Source organism: Danio rerio, chromosome 9, assembly GCF_049306965.1.
Source record: "Danio rerio strain Tuebingen ecotype United States chromosome 9, GRCz12tu, whole genome shotgun sequence".
NCBI classification, from domain to species: Eukaryota; Metazoa; Chordata; class Actinopteri; order Cypriniformes; family Danionidae; genus Danio; species Danio rerio.
The window spans coordinates 35,473,099-35,494,753 of NC_133184.1; the positions used below are offsets into that span (position 1 = coordinate 35,473,099).

Here is a 21,655-nt window from a genome sequence, read left to right on the forward strand (position 1 = left end):
TAGTTAATAGCATTCATAGTCATATCAAACAACATCAAACTGACTTAAAATATAAAGTTAAACTTCGTATAATTCAGCATAACTTTAGTTGAAACCTGATTTACTTATTAAAATAAGTTAAAGTAAAAAAATCACCTTGACATTTTTTTGTCATGTAACTTTTTTCAGTTATGACTGTTGATTAAACAGCCTTTTTTTCTTTCCTTTTTTTTTCTTAGAAATGTACCACTGTAAAAATCTGCAGGGTAGCATTTAATAACTTAACCCACACAGATACATTATTATTATTATTTTTACTTTTTAAAGTCGTTGTTTTTTGCAACACTGTAAAACACTCAGATTCATCCAAACACAATATATTGTCATTTAAATTCACCATAAAACAGATGTTAAGATTGTCCTGTTTTTCATATCAAATTGAAACGATTCTGAAATGAGAAAAAAACCTTCAGGAACTGATTGGATCATTGGAGGATAGGCATCGCTAACAAAATGATGGAAGACTGATAAGTAGACAAAAGTAGGGTTATTGCTAGATCACATACGGTTGTGGCCGGAAGTAAACAAGAATTATTTATATTATGTATTAAATTTCCCATTTATTGTTTTTCATTAACATCTACCCCTACTGTCACAGTAACATGAAAACAGTAGTTGTACAGGGTATTTTATTAATGTCTACTATTAATTACTGTTATAAAGTTTTACAAAAATGATGCTATATTGATGTGCATACCCGCAGCTGTAACCCATCTACTTTGCCCAAAATAGAACAGAAATGAGACACGCCCTGATAGTCCCGCCCTAAAGGCAATCCATATGACCAAAAGTAAAGAAAAGTCATTTCGAGGGGGCAGAGAAGGTTATAGTGTTGGATAAAACATAATAAGGGCAAATTATTTTTTACAAAATAATGAAGTGCACATTAATAACAAGCACTATAAAAATATAAAACTAGAAAAGCTAATTCTGATTTAATGCCGACTTTAGAACTTAGGAACAAACAAACAAACCAAAAAGTACAAATAGTCTATACATAACCAGAAAGACTTTTTATTATTTCCACAACATTATTTTTATCTTTACGTCAAAACAATTCATGCATTTTGACAATATATTAGGGAAATGATACATCTACCTCAAATAATGTACCGTCAAAAGCAAAATACAATATGAAACACTTCAGTAGTTGTACATGTAACAAATGAATGCATTATCACTAATTAAAATAAAATGAACAAAATAAAAGCCACAATTTTCTATAAAGTTATTGGCACAATATATCTCTCTCCTGCAGGATGTTTTAGCTATTGTATAACATTGTAGAGGAACATATTAAAAAAGTCCAGCAAATGTCCATTGCACTCACTGCTTCTGAACAAACAACATGTTTCAGTGCTGTATCACTGTGATACCAAGATAAGGGACAATATTACTGTACTCATATCAGAGGCAATACAGTACATCCAGGTTTCATTTAGGATGCCAGGCCTAGCAGAAATCCTCCAACAAATCCTCCTGAGATAACAATATTCCTCTTCACAAACTCTGTAGACTGTAGAACAAAATGTAGGTTAAGCGAAGTGTCATAACAGCTAATAGATAGTATATGAAATTATGACAAGCATATGAAAGTATACCCACATCTTCTATAAAGGTATTGAGCTCAGGAGCAGCTTTTTTGGCATTTTTCTTCAAATGCTTTTTAGCTTTATTGACATCCTTTTCCACTTTCCTCCAGTCCACCTGCACATAGCCACTATGATTGGCAATCTGAAATAAGAAAATAGATGATTAACAAATTAAATGTCATTGAGCATAACATATACTAATTAAAAGCATAACTTAATTTTAAGAACTCATACTTGTAACAAAAGAAATCCTCCTCCAACAGCAGTAGCCACAAGCTTTCCAACTCTCTGAAAGAGATATCCAGCACACCTAGAGAAGGACATTTTTTTATTATTTATAACAATCAGGAATATTAAGGGTTTTATTAGAAATTAAAGCATTCACATGAACACTAACCATCCGGACACTCCACCCATCATGATTTGTGAAGCCACAGAGTATTTTTCTGCAATGGGACCTGTGCTGTTACCAAATACTCGACTCCACCATTGATGCCTCCTGGCATAATCTGTGATGTTGACCACTTCATACAATTCATCTTCACTCTCTGCATCTACAAGTGAAAACATTAACCACAGTCGTTACAAACGAATACTGTAATTCTATGTTTGTTCTCTGATGACAAACATGATCCAGCTTTGTAAACACTGAATATACGAATTTTCAACCATTAAGGTTCACGTCCTTTGACATTTCAAATTAATACGATGTGATTACACTAATTTGTTTGCATTAATAAGTGTCAATGAATTTACCAGCACGCGAATGGAAAGACGAATGAGAATGAAAACAGTATGGTTGAATTTAGCTGCGTTGTATCTGTATAGACTGAACGGCTGCTGGCAAAATAAACGAAACCTATGCTGCTCTTCTACGGTGTAAACACTCGGAATCTTGTTGCACGCGATAAATCCGGTGAAACAAACACGCTGCCAATCGAGACTATTCATTCAAATGTTTGGTTAGCCAATTTATTTACCTTCGCCGCGATCCGCCATTTTATGAGGCTGCGTTCACGACGCTCGCAACCGCGGAAGCTCTTACGTAAAATGCTGCGCAGTTTGCGTGCGATAATCACTCTTCGATTCCAAATTTGCGTATATGTGGTATTCACTAAATACTTCACAAAGTCCGTAGAGTGTAATGGTGCAATCTCAGTATATAAAATACTGTCTACCATCAGAACCAGAAAGCATTTTACATGTTTCTGTGTATACTCCACTACTAAGGGGAAGCTCAGGTCTGTAAGATTTTCAAAGCTCAAAGACGCCTAGCATATTTAAATAACAGAACTCTCTGTCTTTTTACTTTTGTGTTTTTTTTTGTCCATAATTTTAACACAGCGTTTTTACATTTACTGCTTTCAAACATTTTAAACACTATAACAGTTGTTTACATAATTAAAATATAAATAATAGCATTAAATAATAATTTTTATAATTTTCTAAATATTTCATATTCTAGCCTATACAACTTTCAGGGTGTTGAAAGAAAGAAAGAAAGAAAGAAAGAAAGAAAGAAAGAAAGAAAACAATGACAGCAAAAATGGATGATAGAAGATAGGATGGAGAGTATTTTTATTATTAATTAACAAAACGTTCTCTCTTTAACGTTACTCTTGTGCGTTTTGTGCAGAATTTAAGTGTACAGAGTTTTTACATTTACTGCTTTCAAACATTTAAAACACTAATAATAGTTGTATACATAATTAAAACATTGATAACAACAACCATCAAATAATAATTTTAATATTTTTACAGATATTTCATATTCTATACAACTTTTGGGATGTTGAAGAAAGAGTGAAAGAAGTTAAAAAAGACAGTATTTTTATTATGAGAAACATTACAGCAATACAGACAAGGATAAATACAGTACACCATCATATGCAGTACAGTACAATAAAGTATTATTGACCCTTTGATGCACAAGCTATAAAATAGATATAGAAAAATGTAAAAAAATAAACTTAGACGGGTCACTTTAGACCCATGTAGCGCATGAAAGGGTTAAATAAATAAATAATAAATTCACTGGGTAAATGTATGTTCTTAAAGAATTTGGATCCATGTGCTGTACTTTGAAAAATCAAAGAAAGAGGCAGGGTCAAAATAAACTTAACAGCCATGGAATATAAAAAAAAATGTTAATAATAATAATTATATATATATATATATATATATATATATATATATATATATATATATATATATATATTCTGACTAAGACGAAAAGAAAATGAATGAATATATTTTTAGTAGTTTCTTTAGATTATGAAGCCATAAATTCTATGATTTTATTTATTTTTTATTATTATTATTTTTTTTATTAAACAACAGCAAATATACAATTTAAACATGACATCCGAATAATTCATTTATTTATTTTTTTTGGCTTAGTCCCTTTATTAATCTGGGGTCGTCATAGCGGAATGAACTGCCAACTTATCCAGCATATGCTTTATGCAGCGGATGCCCTTCCAGCTGCAACCCATCATTGGGAAATACCCATACACTCTCATTCACACACATACACTACGCACAAATTAGCTTTCTCAATTCACCGGTACCGCATGTCTTTGGACTTAGCCAGAGCATCTGGAGGAAACCCACATGAATGCGGGGAGAACATGCAAACTCCACACAGAAACGCCAACTGACCCAGCCACCGCGTCACCCCACAAATAATACAAATGTAACTAATAACATAAAATTAACTAATATATATATGTTACATAATTAAAATAAATAAAAACACAACTTCAACACTGAAACATTTACAATGACAATATAACTAGTTGATTTAATCTACCCAATTGACAGCTATATTTTACTATTCAGTTAACTTCAGCTCCTTTGCAATTTTATTTGTATCTTGACATTTCTTGCTATTAATAAACTGGAGCGAGTATATATAAATCAAAATCTATAATAGAAACCTTTAAACAAGGTTTAAAGTTATTCAATGTACATTTATGAATATAAAATTTACCAAATAAAATCTAAAGATTCATTATAAATTCTACAGATAAATTGTTTAAGTTAAAATAAAATATAAATAAAAAATATTTGAGGTTCAAATTACATCTAAAACCTGTTTTTGTTTTTTGGACACACAATGATAAGTCTTCCCAAAACGTCTTTGAATTTTGACATTCATAAAAAAGATGAACCATAGACTCTGAAAGATCTAAAGATAATGAGCAATTTCCATCAGACTGCATAAATTTAGATAATGTATAATTGCTAACATAAATGTTGTAAAATATGTTGTTAAATGTAGTTCCCTATGTTTAATAATTATGCAGAAACGAAAAGGAAGCAACCCAGCGTTTTTCCACAAAATATCTTAATAACAAACATTCCAAAAACAAAATATTCTTGTCTTTAAGGCTCTGTTGTTAATAAATAATAATCTAATAAATTTGTTTGTACATTTTACAACAAAAGTCTCCCCCATTTAAGTATAATAGGCCTACATTCTATATTATGACTATTGGGAATTAAAAAAAGGTTTATAATGTCACTGTGAAATCCCATTTAAGGTTCTTCCTGGTACCTTTATTTTTAGGAGTGTACGTGTTGTGATTAGATAAGGTTGCAATTATTATCTAAAACCAGGCATTACACAAACTAGACTGGAATACAATACAATATAGTACACTTATAAATAACTAAGTCAATTTATTTGTATGTAAAACTGGCACCAACTAAGTGCTTTGCCTTACCTTCTCACAAGCTAAAAGAAAGATAGATGTAATCAAATTTACCCCGTACTATACAAAGGTGTGGAAGACTGTAAAATGAAACTGACTCATACAACAAACTGTATTTATTTATCGTTTTTTTATTATTAATGCAAGAACGACACATACAGAACAATGCCAGAGGTAGTATTTATTTATCGTAGAAGTATATCCAACGTTCTCCTCACGTCCTCAAACCCCCGAGTTTTCAAACAGACAGACGCTCGAACCAATAATACGTTTCATATTGGTGTTACGTAATCATAATAAATGCAGGTGAACCAATCGCAGCTGACGAAGATGCGGCGTAAAGTTGAGGGGTTTGTTATTTACCCTCCCCCTTGAAAGTTTATATGAAAAAAAGGATCCCAAGACAAGGCCGATCACGTGGCCTCCTTCGAAAGCAGCGATTGGTCAAAACCACAGAGAAGGCGTTGCAACGACGGCGGCGTGGGTTCGCTTGAGTGACACAATTATAACAAGTTTGAGCTGGCGACTAGGGGGAAGTTTCAGATATTACTAAATAACAATTTACCGTTAAACCCTGCATTGCTCGTTCTACATGCATTTTGGTGTACCTGCTACCCGCGACTCATTCATGTCGAGGACAATGTGAAAAATTGGGTGTTCCGAGGAAATCATTTCCCATCTGTTCATTTTTTGGCGTTTAGCTCTACAAAAGAGGTACTCTGCTTGCGGTGCGTAAATATTTTCACTGGAGTTTTTTGTCTATGAAATCGTGCGGAGTGTCGGTGGCCGCTGTAGCTCGCGCTGCTGCTGCTGCTGCTGCTGGTGGTGATGAGGAAAAGAAAATGGCGGCGGGAAAAGCGAGAGAAACCGAGGAGGACTTTCCGAAGCTTACGCCGCAAGAAAGGGAGCGCTTAGCCAGCATAGACAGGTCAGTTAAAGTCCGTTTCCATGCCACGACGACCTGTCGTGCATTTTACAAGCATTTCCTGTATGTTCAAAGCGGTGCAAATGATTGCAGCGCAGGTAAACTAACACGGAACCGCCTGTGTTGTCCTCTATTTGCAGCACACTGTTTGGATTTCAGAGGCTTCATGAAGATGGCGCCAGAACGAAGGCCTTGCTGTTAAAGGTATGAGTGTATGACACTGATGGGGGTCTAGAGATAGATAGACACACACAACTATGATAATCATATATGGAAAATTTTGATTGCAAAATCAGTCTGCAAAATTCTAGAGAAAGAGTTGCTAAGACTGATAAAGTGTCGTACGCAATAACACGTAAAGGGTGTGTGTATGAGTGCGTAAATATATACTCTATATCAACAGCCATACACAGTCGGAAGTAGCTTTCCATTTAATGTATGCACTGGTAGGATGCTATAAAAAAGACGTGTATACACTTTTTATAGAAATTATCAATAAATACATTATTATAAATACTCAATTATCGCCCAGCGATGCATTTAAAGTTGAGATATCCTGTTGTACCGTATTTATGCATAATACCCACGTACAGCTATACACACTATTATATCAGATCTCAATTGATTAATTGTCATAAAAAATATAAATATCTCACATCTCTATACATACTTTATTCCAATAAATATGCACACATAACGCGACCTTTATTATAAAGCAGGTCTAAACTGCTCGATTGTTTATATCGTCGCTAAACGTAAACTAGAATGCTTAGCACTAATCTGCTCAATTCAGCTGTAACGTTAATGCATGGAGATATGAAGATAAAAAGGGCTCTTTATAGACATGATGCATCTCTGTATTCATGTGTAGTCGCTTACTACAGTAATTATTTTCGATGTTGGTAATCACAAGGTTGTTAAACTGACTGTTAAGTTATATTAGTTTGGGTGCTGGCTTTGTCGAGTTCTTGCGCATTCAAATCGCAGTAAAACAGACTTCTTTATTTTTGAGTGTTGTTTTGCTCACTCCATCCGAGAAATTACTGATTTTGTTTTACGTTTTGTCCGTTTATGTTATTGCATGGATTGGTTTGATGGTGAAACGTTACAGGCCACTTGCCTGATATGACATCGTTCCATTGTCAGTATGGGTTTGTAATAAAGAGTTGAAGATAATAAGGGTGGTGTTTTTGTTTATTTGCATGTGTTTGAATACGAGTTAAACAGTCGAAGTGTGTTTGAATTAATTTGTCTTAATTATAGAGAAAATTAGTCTAAATTGCTTTAACGTATATTGAGCCAGAAGGTGCATCTGTTGGTTATGAAAATGATAAGCACAGTGTATAAGTTGAGTTAGCCAAGCTGTTCATACTCAAGTAGGCCAATTTTGCGAAGTATTAAAAATATTTGGAGTTTATAACCAAGTCTTCAAGCTACTGAAGCGTTTCGAGATGAGCTAGTAAGGTTAAAGCTTATGTTCTAGTCGTTTATCCGTTTGTGGCTACGTGTTAGCAGGTTAGCATGATGCTAATCAGCTGTAACTGCATGTGAGGACGTCATTTTGGTGCTATTGAGGTCGTTTTTTCTGTTTTATCTCAGCAGTCAAGTTTAAAAAGCACTTTTATATTGTTCATTAGTGCATATTGGAGTACTTCAATATGGATTGTCAAATCGACGAGCAAGTTAGTGGAATGACTATGCTTTCTGTGCTAGGTTGCATCGCCTTCCCTGCATTTGGAAGTAACATTTGCTGAGAGCTGTTTGAGCAGGGCTTCATTTACTACTTGGAAAAATCTTATTTTGGGTATTGCAGGGTCAAAGAACTGCATTTTAAGGGGAAAAAAGATAAGAGAAAAAAGTGACTGCACTTAAAATGTATTTACTGTCTTCTTAGAGGTATTCTGTAAATCAATGAGATTATTGGGTTGGGATTATTCAGTTATTCTTGTTTTTTTAAATTACTATTTTTATTAGCGACAAGTAGGGAAGCAATGATTGTATATTTTTCTCGTTTAAGATTAGTCTGATGAATAATCATAGTTTTATAGTTATCACGATTATTATGTATTCATTAATTTCAGAACACTACTAGTTTTGTAAATCACATGAAAACTCCTCATATTTTAAAGTATTATTTATTGTAGGCAGGGGCTGGTATAAAATTCTGACGGTATGATAACCTTGGACAAAAATATCACTGTTTTATGGTATTGTGATTACTGCTCTAAAATATCTTCTTTTTAAATGTCTGGGGTAAAAAAAAAAAAACAAAAAAAAGAATTCCCCTTTAAACATTATATGTTTTGTTTTGAGAAACATTCATTTTGGAGCAGTAAACATGTCAGACTATATAATTTAAATGAATCATTGACTTCTGCTGTCTTCATTTGTTTAAAAAACACTTTCTTCACTATTTAAAACGGCATCTTTATATATATTTTCTGCTGGAGATACTGTTGTCCTAAAAAGCAAACAAAAATGTAAATCAAAAATCTTACCCATACCCAAGTATACAGTTTAGCAGAAAATAGTGATATCGGTTAATCGTTGCATCCCTAGCGACGAGAAGTACACCTGATGCTGAATTTCTAAATCATAAATCACACTATAAATGACTATAAAGTTTTATTTAACGCTCAATTGTACTCATTCCAATTGGTTATCATTGATATGAGCAGTTTTGTTGATTGTCAAAATAAATTTTGAAACAGGCGTCATATTGGTGCAGCGGGTAGCACGATCGTCTCACAGCAAGAAAGTTGATGGTTCGAGCCTTGGCTGGGTCAGTTAGCATTTCTGTGGGGAGTTTGTATGTTGTCCTGGTGTTCAGGTGGGTTTCTTCTGGGTGCTCCGGTTTCCCCCACAAGTCTAAAGACTTGAAGTATATGTGAATTGGGTAAGTAAAATTTTCTGTAGTGTGAATTAGTGTATGGGTGTTTCCTAATAATGGGTTGCAGCTGGAAGGGCATCCACTGCGTAAAACATATGCTGGATAAGTTGGCGGTTCATTCCGCTGTGGCTACCCCTGATTAATAAAGGGACTAAACCGAAAATTGATGAGTGAATTTTGAAACAATGTACCAAATAATGGAAAAATACAAATATTCATGGTAACCAATTGAAAGTTTTACATTTTTTCGTTAGAAAACGTCTACATTTTCCCCACAGGAGATGGATATGCGAAATGTTTGATTGCCTCTTCTGCCAACTGCCAGGCATTTTGAGGCTGTTGTGGTGTTTCACAAGAATTCATTTAGAAATAGATGCACATATCATGTCATTCAGCTCAGTCCTGTTTTTGAGGTCTTGCTGTCTCTCTGCTACTGAGCAACTCTTCCCTCAAACTAGCTATGTCTGTCAAAACGTTTGCTGTCCCAGATATGGCCAGCACCTTTTTAAAAGTGAGCACAGCAGTTAAAAAATAACTTCCTTTTAGTTTCAGCAGAACGTGTATTGATGCGTTTAGCAGTGACTGTAATGGCAGCAATATTCTGAAGTTATGCTGGCTTGATCTAAAAAGAAAGTGTTCAATATTTTACGTTTGGTGTTTATTTAAATTAACTGAGTTCTCTTCATGACTGAGCTTGCTCACAATACTCATTTGTTATACCAGCACTAAGTGTGCATTTGATGTGCCACCATAAAGTGTTCATTAGTTACTGCTGAGGTTTAGCCTGTGTGTTTGTTTTGAGTGAGATAGTTCAAAATCTATAGACGTTACTTCCAGAGTACAGAGCGAACCTGAGAAAAAAAAGAATTACTTGTCATAGAAAGTAACCACTGTATTTGACCTCTTCTGTGACCTTTAGTTTCGTTCAGGTTCAGTGACCTTGTACGATTATCAGAGCTTTAAAGTGTAACGATGAGAAGCAATTAAACTGTTATTTATTTCTGTAATGCCCAGACTGATTTTTCAGCAGCCATATGATCACACAATGATACAGCGCTTAAGAAACGTGTTAAAAACTCTTCTGCTGCTTATTTTTTCGTAGAAGGTGCAAACCATGAAATTATTTTCAGAAATCTTTAATGAACAGTTAAAAAAAATTTATTAAAAGGAAGTACAATAAGAGAAGAAAGAATTTATTTTTAAGTGTGTTGTAAATTTAGAGTGGGGTATAGCAATGAAAGTGTTTTAAGCCACCAATGAATGTCCAGTAAAAGTTAGATATGAGTATTTTCAATTTCATACAGTTCCTTGCATCGAAAGCATTGATAGTGTAATTTAATCAAAGTATAGTTAGTTAAATAGATTTAAGCATTTATTTAATTGTTAAAGTTACACTAAAAAAAAAATGTTTTTGCACAATCAAACTGCTTATTCAAAGTGAGCTGAAACAACGCATTTCTTAAGTATTCATTGGGACAACACAACACATTTATGTGGATTGAACATAAAAATTAGGTGTTAAGTTAATCTATTTGTGTTGGAACAACATTAATAAATTGTCTGCATTTTTAAAGTGTAGGGCTGCATGATACTGGAAAAATCTGATATTGCGGTATTTTTCTGCAAAATATATTGTGTTACGAATACAGTTTTTCCAGATAGTTTGAATGCTTTAATGTAACATATTTTTTTCTCGAGTGTCTAATAGTATTTAGGTAGAGAAATTAAATATTCACAATACAAAAAATGCTTTGCTTAGACTTTTTGTCTGATTTCTAGTCCAAATAACAAAAAAAATTTATGTTTTAAAAATATTTGATTTGTTTTATGTTTAAATTTAGTTTTTACTTTCAGAAGTAATATGTCAACTTAAAACAAGTAAAATAATCTTGTTTTCACTTTGAAATTTAGATTTTTCTGGACTAGAAACAAGATAAAAATTCTCAAATATAATGCAGACTCAGCATTGCATATTCTGCGACGTGACTAGGCTTGGGCTGGTTTGAGATTCTGACGGTATGATAACCTAGGATAAAAATATCACGGTAGGGCTGTGTGATTAATCGAAATTGAATCGCAATTTGAAACGTAGCAATAAGTTAATCGCAAGAGGCGAAATATATATTTATTATTTAGTTTCCCCCTCCCAGAGCAAATGTTTGACTGCCGTCTGTGTGCCAATTAAGTGAGCTAATTTTCATTCTGTCCAATCAAAGTTGTGCAACTGAACTATTCGGAACATCCACAATAAAAACAAAAACAAGTGGGATAATGGTGTCTGCTGCTTCAGAAGCTTTAATAGATTAATTAAAATAAAACCAAAAGAGCGTTGGTAATATGGGAATATTTTAGTTTTAAAGTCACAGACACTGAATAAAAACGCAGTTTTTAAGAGCTGTGGCAGAATTGTTGCCATGACTGATTATTGAGCTGAAGCTTGAATACAAAATTAAATTGCAAACCAAATAGCAATATCTTAAAAAAAAAAATCTCAATTAAATACTTTCCCTAAATCGCACAGCCCTGTATTACGGTTTTACATTATTGTGATTACGCCTCTAAAATATCATCTTTTTTAATGTATGGGTAAAAATCAAAACCGTTTTTCCCCTTTAACATGTTTTATTTTGTGAAACTTTTAAAGTATTTTGGAAAAGTAAACATCAGGCTATATAATTCAGACGAATCATTGACAGCTGTTTTCATTACTTTCAGAAACACAAATTTCATTACAATTTAAAATGGCATCTTTTTATATCTTTGGAGATATTGTTGCCCATTAAAAACTTATGACGTAAAAAAAACGTACATAAAACAGTACACGTACATAAACGTACATAAACAGTTTCAATCACAATTATTTGCCCCCCTATTTATTTATTTTTACCCAATTTCTGTTTATCGGAGAGAAGATTTCTTCAACACATTTATAAACATGATAGTTTTAAAAACAAATTTCTAATAGCTGATTAATTTTATCTTTGCCATGATGACTAAATAATGTTTGATTAGATGTTTTTCTAGACACTTCTATACAGTTTTAAGTGACATATAAAGGCTTAACTAGGGTAATTAGGTTAACTAGGCTGGTGAGGGTAATAAGGTAAGTTATTGTAAAACGTTGGTTTGTTCTGTAGGCTACCAAAAAAAAAGCTTAAAGGGGCTAATCATTTTGACCTTAAAGCGTTTTTTTTTTTAATTAAAAACTACTTTTATTCTAGCTGAAATAAAGCAAATAAGACTTTCTCCAGAAGAAAAAATATTAACAGAGATTCTGTGAAAATTTCCTTGCTCTGTTAAACATCATTTGGGAAAAAAATGTTAAAAAGAAAAACAAATTCAATGGGGGGCTAAAAATTCTGACTTTAACTGTACCTTAGGAACGGTATAACATAATTTTTATAGAAAGTTTTAAAACCTTGACTTTTCCAAACCTTGGTATACCTTAAAACCGGTTATCCTCCCATGTCTACATGTGACTATTGCGAATGTGGACATTTTGATTTCGATGCTGAAACGAAATAGCAGCCCTAGTTCAAGTGTAGAAATGAGATGAACGATGTTTAAACTCAAGTGTCATCAGTAGCATCAGGGCAGAAACTTTATTGAAAATACAGTTAAAAAAAATGTAATATTTATAAAACTGCAATAAATTACAAGAAGTGTTACTACGATGCAAATATTTAAAGATATGGAACTAAACAATGGAACTTAATTTGACACCCGCTTTATATTGTATCTCCGTTAGGCAGCGAGGATCATTGATCTTAAATCCGATGAGGTTATAATAGCATGACAGTTTACCATAAGCACCTGAGTTGGCTTATTCATAATTAAAAGACTGTTGTTGCTTGTGTGCGTGTGTGTATTTATCTGTGCATTTTATATACAATTTTTGTACTGCACATTACATGACGTGTATGACTGCTGTTTAAATAGGCAACATATATGCTGATGTTAAACTACACAATCTTTCATAAAGCTTGGTTTCTGCTGTGATTAAGTGAATCATTCCCTGTTAAATAGACATTAGGGGCCCTATCATGCACCCAGCGCAATGTGGCGCAAGGCGCGGCACAATACTTGGTATTTTAAGCTTGGCGCAAGAGTCGTTTTGAGGTGTTGCGCTATGCTGTTTAAATAGCAAAGGCATTAGCGCTCATATGTGCGTCCATAGGCGTTCTGGTCTAAAAAGGAAGGCGTTCTGAGGTGCATTACTGGTGCGTCGCTATTTTGAGAAACTATAATAGATTTTTCATTAGACCAAAACAAACCCGGTCTAAACTCCGGCGCAGAGTTGTGGTTCGCTTACGCACTGCTCAATATGCACAAGAGAGCATTAGGCAAATATCTTTACACATGAAAAAATTTAAATGTTATGGATATATATAGAATAGATATAGGATATAAATATAAAGGATTAAAACATTACAAAACATTATTTTCTAGCCTACATAAATATGAAAAATCACTGCTTTTTTTTGTCTTCATCTCGGGAGGCTTTTTCAGTTCATTCATAACAATTTGCTTTTGTATAATGTTATTATTATTAGCAGTATTATTTATTATATCCATATTTATATTTGTTTTATTAAAAACAAGCTTAGATTTGCCCACCTGTCAGGTTTTAGACCATATGGGACATCATGTGTTTTAGGATATAACTCAGGTTTTTGAGCACACTTCGTTATTGTTGTTAATTTATTTGTTTGCTGGAAATTAGAACTGAATTTAGAAATAGTTTTAAAACTAATATTTGCGCTTGACAAATGCAATTAATTATTTAAAGACTATTTGATGTCTGTGCGTAAAGGTTTCCCTATCCAAGAGCGAAAGTGAAAGTGATAATTTATCTCTCATTCTCACGCAGTAGATGCTCTGTTTAACAGTTTTCTGTTAAAAAAAATGTTAACTGTTAACTATTTGTTAGTGAAATGCGCAGTTTTTCCACTTAGACCTTTATGTCCTGTAAATAGCGAATGCGCTTATGGCGTGACACAACTGGCTCTTAAAGGGAATGGGAGATGAGACTCTAATTGGTTTATTCTCAAAACACGCCAGAACTCATTAAGAAAATAAACTCAACCCTTTTAGACCATGTGCCATGGCGCAAAGTGGATTTTCCCGTCCTTAAATTAGCAAAAATGCGTTCTGACACTCCCCCAAAGCGTTTGCGCCCTGCGTTTTGCGCTCTGCTCATGGACCGTCAAAATAGAGCCCTAGAAGTTTGAGATATCATATTGCCGTGTCAGTGTATTTTATGGTAAATGACTGGTTTAAGGTGATTGAAATACGTATTTTCCTACCTTTTGTGCTTTTTTTTTTAAATACTTGCTCTTCGCTTCACAGGCTGTTCGCTGCTATGACGTCTATATTTTAAAAGCTGAAGGGAAAGTGGAGCCAGAGGTGTTTTGCCAGTTAGGTCACTTCAACCTTTTACTGGAAGATTATCCTAAAGGTGAGTTCTGACTAAATATTGTCTTTTAAAATTGTTATAATTGTAATTGACACTAGTTCTTAATTAATTTCTTTTGTTTTTTCTTTTGTAGCATTATCTGCATACCAGAGATACTACAGTTTACAGTCAGACTACTGGAAGGTGAGCGATGCTTGAATCTCATTGATTGGACACTAAGTACAGTTTACACTTGTCGGGTCCAGTGTATTTCAGAAGTTTATTGTAATCTGATTACAACTGGTTTTTGTCATATATATGTGAGGGATATAACTGCATTTGTCCAGTGCCATACAGACAATACTGAATAACAATTTACTTTCGTAGAAAATAATGATTGCAATAAACAATGGTTTTAAACTTGGAGGCATATTCACTGTTAACAATATAATCTTTTAGCAAAGATTTTCCAGCTAAACCTTGGATTTTTACCTGCTGCTCCTGGCGATGCATCTCTTAAGGCTGGGACACACCAAGCCTATGGTTAGCTTTTGTCTAGTATTTGTCAGGCTAGGTTGTTTGGTGTGTTCCACATGACTCCTCACATCGGGCTCATGTTGGCGGGAGTTTGCCTGAATCAGTATGTAAAATCAGCATTGGTCGTTGGTGACCAAAATGGTCTGATTAGCTGTTCAGCTACTAATCAGAGAGCATGAGCAAAAACTAAGGTGACAAAACTATACAAATGACGCAAGTCAAGAGTGAATACGTAAAAGCCAGCAGTCATTAAATCGCATTTTCTACATTTTTGCAAACAACATAGATTATCATACTTATTTGCATTCGTGAATTCTACTGTGGTGAGTGAAGTGCTGTAAAATTGGTACGTAAATGCTCCTTATGCTGCTTTGTTTATTCATATATTTAAAGCATGTCCTCATTTCAGTTGTCTGTCATCCGTTTGGTTTGTTCATGTGCAGTTCATGTTAAAACAAGACTAAATGCAGCTGACGCAAGGTGACAACACAGTCGGTTTTCATCCCCGCTAGTACTTTGACGTTGATTTGATGTGTCCCGGGCTTTAAGCCAAATGATCGGACTGTCCCAAAAAGCTTTATTTACAACGTTATTACCTTTAATCCACATACTCAACTCTGCTGTTCGTCTTAGGTGCAGTTTACACTGGTGCCTTTTTGTTTTAAAGTGGCATTTTCGAATGAAAATGATCTTCGTCCAGACTGGAGTTTTATTGCCTTTCAGAAAATTTCTGTCCCCACTATACAGCCAAATTACCTCCTACACAGGGCTTAAAATAAACCTTTTACCGGTGCTTCCAACTTAAAAAAATGTAGTAGCACCACAAAAAATAATGAGCACCACTTCAAATTGTATATTAATTATTGTACTTGAAAACACCATCAATCAGGAATAACAAAAATCAGAAACCACTATCTAATGTTGTGATCACTTATTAATATTTGCACAATAATTTCAAAATGAATGCCCAATAATTCTAAAATATTAATGATGTCAATAATTACAATTTGGGATGCACCGATCTCAATACTTGGATCGAATATCGGTTCGATGCAGCATATTTTTGCTGGGTCGGTATCGGCCAGCTGGTACCGATCCAAATCCAATTTTGCGCAAACGCTATATTCTGTGTAATTTACAAGCCAACAAAAGTCACAAAATTGCAAAGAAATGCTTTTAGTTAACATTAAATGCCTTAATTTTGACCTGCAACATGGAGATCATTGCTTTTTCCAAATCATGCTATGTCTGTTAGATCAGCAGATCGCATTCGCAACACTGGAGTAGCCTAGAGAGGGTTATTACCTGCTCTTCACACACAAAGTAGGTCTACTTAAAAAAGAAAAGGCTCAATAATACATTGGACAGATCCTCAACACACTGATTTTTCCCCTGTGTGCTGCTGTTTTAGAAGTATCTGTATACTGGAGGGTTGCACGCTGTGTCTCAGTAATGCAAGCGCTTCATTCAGGCACTGGCTGTTCAGACGCGACATGCGCCCCTCTGTAAAATTATTCTTACAATAAGTTTATGCACTCTCATCCTTCCAACTGAGTTTATTCTTCCGAGGGGAATAGTTTAAGTGCAGCAAATAGTTTGTAGAGCCTGGCTCATTGTGGTCAAAGTAGTTGATTAAATTAAAAGGCACACTGACAGCCTGGTACATATAAATTGTCATTAACAGAAAATTATTTAGCCTAATGTAATGAATCTTTTGCTGTCAATTATGTATATTAACATTTTATTTAAAAGACCGATTTGTAAGTTTGTGCGCTGAAGCATAAGCGGACCTTGTTTTGAACTTCACCTCAAATATTCTTGTTTATTTTGTAGATAACTGACCAACAAAAATACATTAAATAGCCAACAAATTATACCAAACAAAATTTGTTTCAGAAAGATAATTTTTCAGACAAAAAATGATTTTTCAGGCATGCTTTCAGTTTCTCCATCGCACTCGCGGCGAGTTTAGGCGAGGGAATGTTTATTAAGTAAAACTGTAAGTCGGTTTAGTTTAGTCTGCTTCAAACCTGGAGGACAATATCAGGCTTTGCTATAAAGCTGGCTATTTTACCAATGATTAGTGTCAATAGTGGTAGTCTATTACAGATTTCAAAGAAAAATGAAAGAAAAGCTGGACCACAACAGATCAGATCAATGTCATGAATGTTCAAATAATGTAGCCCATAGTTTATAGCAAGCATCATGTTTGGTTAGATTGTGCCATTTGTCATTTACAGTAGGCCTATAGCTTTTATTTTTACTAAAGAAAATATAGCCTATTGTTTGAGTTTGTCACAAAAGCTATAGAAACTGTATTATGTTAATAAAAAAAATAATTAAAAAGATGGCACGGTATCGGGATCGAATCTGTATTGGTAGATACTCAGAATTTTGGTATTGAGATCGGATCGGTTCCAAACAAATGGTATCGGTGCATCCCTAATCAAAATAATAGTAACAAATAAAGCTGCAAGCAGCCATTAAGGGGCCAAGCAGTGCTGAGCCAGAATGAGCAAAGCAGTCTAAAGGCCAAAAGCAACAAAGTTGGTTAGCAGCATGAGACCAAGTGAAACAAAAAAAATTAAAAAATTAAAAAATGGCACCATATCGGAACCGGATCTGTATCGGTCAATACTCAGAATTTTGGTATTGAGATCGGAACGGTTCCAAAAAAATGGTATTGGTGCATCCCTAATTATAATAATAGTAACAAATATAGCTGCAAGCAGCCATTAAGGTGCTGAGCCAGAATGAGCAAAGCAGTCCAGAGGCTAAAAGCAAAAAAGTTAGTAATCAGCATGAGACCAAGTGAAACAATTAATTTGAAGTATGTTTCACTTAAAATATCAGGAAATTATGAAAGCAATTAGCATATGAATGATTTATTGGTTTATAACTTTTGACCAATAGGTGGCAGAGTTATAAATGTAATGTTTTGGTCAGTGTTAGGTGACAATGGCGCACCTACAGTTTGGTATCATTACATGTAAGCATTGCAGAGAGACAGCCTCAGATGCAGTTTGGCGTTATACCAGCACATTTATTTCTATAAATTTTGGTCCGCATAGTCTGAAAATGATCAGAGTTAAATTTAGTAAAAATTGAATCTATGGTCGAGAGGGGGTTCGCAAAAGAAGGTTTTTGAACAAAATCAATATGGTGGACAGGAAGTTTGCCCAAATATGGCATATCTGGTATCCATGTTCTCAGCATGGAGTAAGGAATAAGTTGAGATCAATTTTTACCACAAACTTATGCAATCAATATTTATTAGTCAGTTTAGAAGATTTATTATTGATGCTTGGTTAAGGGTTAATAATGCATGACCGCTAGGCGGTGCTGTTATCAAGTTTGTGTTGTGGTTATTGTGTGGTGCCAGTGACGCACCTAAAGGTCATTGTCAATATGTTCAAACATTGCAGAATTACAGACTCAAGATGATCTTTGACAGGTGGAGGAGGAGATAAGTTATTTTTCGAGTTCTCTATTGGGTTTGAGTCGTTCGTTCATTGCGTGAAAGACAGAAGCCGATCAAAACCATTTAGAGCTGGAAAAAGATTTGATCCGATCTTCAGTTTTGAGTCTTCTCTTTACATGCTGTCACAGGATGAACGAATGACTAAAAACCCATAGACTCAAAAGGTGAACTAATCATGGGTGTGTCTGGCTCAGATTGTACGCATTGGTTAATCTTATATGGGGCTGTTAGTGTCAGGTGAACGAAGAACTCAAATTTGAAGGCATGCAAGAAGAGGTGAACAGAGCTAATCATAGACAAACACCCAGTAAATAATGGATTATTTTCTCTTTTTTGATTTATACTTCTGCGTCAAGTGACCGGCGTGACCCACGGCGCAGGCAACTGTTGGTCTGCATTAACACATCCGAAACGCTAGTTGGCAGTGAGGTGTTAATGTTCCTCTGTGTCGAGTTTCTTCGCTGCTTTTTTGCTTTTCCTGAACACTTCCGGGATGTACAAGTGGCCAAACTCGCTCATTTTGAGGCAGGAACCGGCGGACGTGCAGCAACTTTAACTATGAGGTAAACACAAAATAAAACTTTCCATTCGGAGCTCCTTCACAGGACTCCACACTTGTAAACAATCGCTACATTGGGTTCACGCCATTCGCGCGGCTCTCGGACCCGCCCCGACACGTCAGCGCTACCAAGCCGACCAATCACAGAGCTTGCGCTACGTGTTGTTACGACGTGTAGTTACATTTTTTGAGAGGTGCACGTCAGTGACTGCGACGACCACGGCGAAGGGCTTTGCGTCAGCGCCGTAGCATACGCCGGTGTTTGACGCAGAAGTATAAATCAGCCTTTTGTATAGTAGCATTACATTATATAATGGCATTCTAGTTTATGACTTGTTTGTAGTGCAGGGCTCGAAATTAACTTTCTTACTTGGTTGCACCGATGCTCCCAACCTGAAATATTTAGGAGCACCAGAAAAAATTTAGGAGCACCCACCAAAAATGAATGATATATTTGAGAAATTGTATATTAAGGGATTTATTGTATTTGAAAACAACATCAATTGGGACTAACAAAACCCAGAAACAACTATTTAACTAATGCTGTGATGACTCAATGTTTGTGCAATAATTCCAAAATGAATGTAGAATAATTATAAAATATTAATGATGACGATGATGACAATAATACTAATAATGAATCATATTTTTCATCATCATGCTGCCTTGAATGTGCTTTAATGTAAGTTATCTGCTATATAAAGTCCTGCTGTTTCTTTATGAAAAATAAATTGATGGTTTGTATCAAACACAAATGAAGCATTGCAGTAAGAAATATTTATTTTGTACTATTGTTTTTATATGAATGTCAATTTAATAAATAATATTTCTGCTACAAAACAAACAAAATACTGTAATAAATCATTTAATTCAATGCTGAAAGCTGCAAAGCAGTCATCAGTAAATAAATAGAAAAATAATATACACCTTAAAAAAGAACGGACAAAAGAAAGGAAAAAAGTCTCACTTTTAAAAGTTTTGGTTTCGGTTCGTGTAATTTTAATGCTCAGCCTCGTTACGCGCTGAATTAAATTTTTCTGTGTTTGCGGAAAAGCATGCGAGTCAGCCAGCCCAATAAGAGGGGGGCAGAGCAGGATTCTCCCGATGACTACCGCCGCAATACTGTTCTTTGTTATAACCCGCATCAGTTTAAACTCCGTAAAGGCAAGCTTCTTTGGCGATGGTGTTTTAGCGGACATTTGCGCTGTTGCAGCCTGATCTCACAAGGAAACGTATGAAAAAGTTACGAATTGCCATGAGATTGTGTTGGCTGAACACGCAGTGCATGCAACGCATCGAGATTCAGTGTACTTTTCACTCTTCAGCCGTTTGCATTCCCCGCGGTCACAAAAGCTCCCTCCTTGTCATCTGACAGTGGAAAGTCTTGAGTGATTGACAGCTAATATGAACCAATATAGCGGCAGGGAAGACCGATTTTTACCATGTTTTTATAAAAAAAAAAAAAAAAAAAACAGGTCGCACTACAACCATTGAATGCAGTCGCACGAATGCTCCCAATATATATTATGAGATCGCATAGCTTAAATTTCGGGCGCATATGCGACCAAAATGGTTGCAATTTTGAGCCCTGTAGTGTGATCAACATCTGGGCTAATTGTAGAAGTGTTTGGAACCATCTTATAACATTTTAATGTTATTTTGGCAAATTTAATGAATTGTCTCAAAAACAATTGTTCATTTCGAATAACGAAACTCAAAAGTCCAAGTTAATAAAATGATTCAAACTTCCCATCAGTAATTATTAACAAGAATAATGCACCAACATTTAAAAATAACACTAGCGCACTGTGCAGACTTCATTACTAAACTTGAAGTGTATCAGCCCCTTAGTGGATGTTAATTCCAGATGTCTGTTTTTAGATAAAGCATTTCAGGTTGATGTGTGTTGCTAGGTTTAGCTATGTGTAAGAATGGTTTGAATGTGGAATGAGCTCCAGCATTTCTGTCAGTAATGGACCCTGACAGCACTGGCTTCCAAACACAGTTTTTTCCTTGAGCAAGAGTGCCGTTCTTGGCTGTTAAATTTCCATGGCAGAGCAAACTTTCACTGTGATGGAGTGCTTTTGACTTCAGATGCGGCTGTTGACTGTAGAAGTGTCATCTCTCACATATCAGGCGCTAAGATTCAGCATACGGCTAAAAGAAGCTAATTTCCAGCACAGATGGACTGAATGTCTTTTTGTGAGTTATTAGGTAGTTTCTTACAGTTTGTGCTATAAATTACTTTTTGCATGGGCATCATTTAGTTTGGAAGGGCGAATGGAAAATTTGCCAATGGAAACATTGCAGGCCGCAGCTGTGGAAGTTGAAGAATTCGTACTTTCTCCAAAGCCAGTGTTTTGCCTTCATCTGTTAAGGAGTCAGAATTAAATCTTTTAGGGCATGTTCTAAATTTGTGCCTGTGCTTAAGGAGTTAAGGGTGCTCTTTCAGCAGTCAGACATCTGTGTATGGTTTGTGCAGGTGTAAGGAGCAGCTCGTGCAGTGCTGTCAGCCTGTCTA

At 34.9% G+C, this 21,655-nt stretch overlaps 2 protein-coding genes across 6 annotated transcripts in view; one reads left to right on the plus strand and one right to left on the minus strand.

The window, feature by feature from the left end:
* Positions 1-1,028: 1,028 nt before the first annotated feature.
* Positions 1,029-2,670, minus strand: fundc1 (FUN14 domain containing 1). Its single transcript, NM_001002711.2, has 5 exons — positions 2,612-2,670; positions 2,029-2,185; positions 1,866-1,941; positions 1,645-1,773; positions 1,029-1,555 (listed from the first exon to the last, which is right to left on the minus strand). The coding sequence occupies exons 1-5, from the start codon at positions 2,628-2,630 to the stop codon at positions 1,478-1,480; spliced, it is 459 nt and encodes a 152-aa protein (NP_001002711.2). The 5' UTR covers positions 2,631-2,670; the 3' UTR covers positions 1,029-1,477.
* A 3,151-nt stretch (positions 2,671-5,821) lies between these two features.
* Positions 5,822-21,655, plus strand: part of kdm6a (lysine (K)-specific demethylase 6A) — a 74,064-nt gene continuing 58,230 nt past the window's right edge. For all 5 annotated transcript variants that reach the window (XR_012385531.1, XM_005167794.5, XM_073912895.1 and 2 more), the window contains exons 1-4: positions 5,822-6,275; positions 6,413-6,476; positions 14,512-14,620; positions 14,712-14,761. Coding sequence is in view for 4 of the 5 variants with exons in the window: in XM_005167794.5 (XP_005167851.1) it covers positions 6,109-6,275; positions 6,413-6,476; positions 14,512-14,620; positions 14,712-14,761 (390 nt within the window). In the remaining variant the exon portion in view is untranslated. The remainder of the gene's footprint in view (positions 6,276-6,412; positions 6,477-14,511; positions 14,621-14,711; positions 14,762-21,655) is intronic.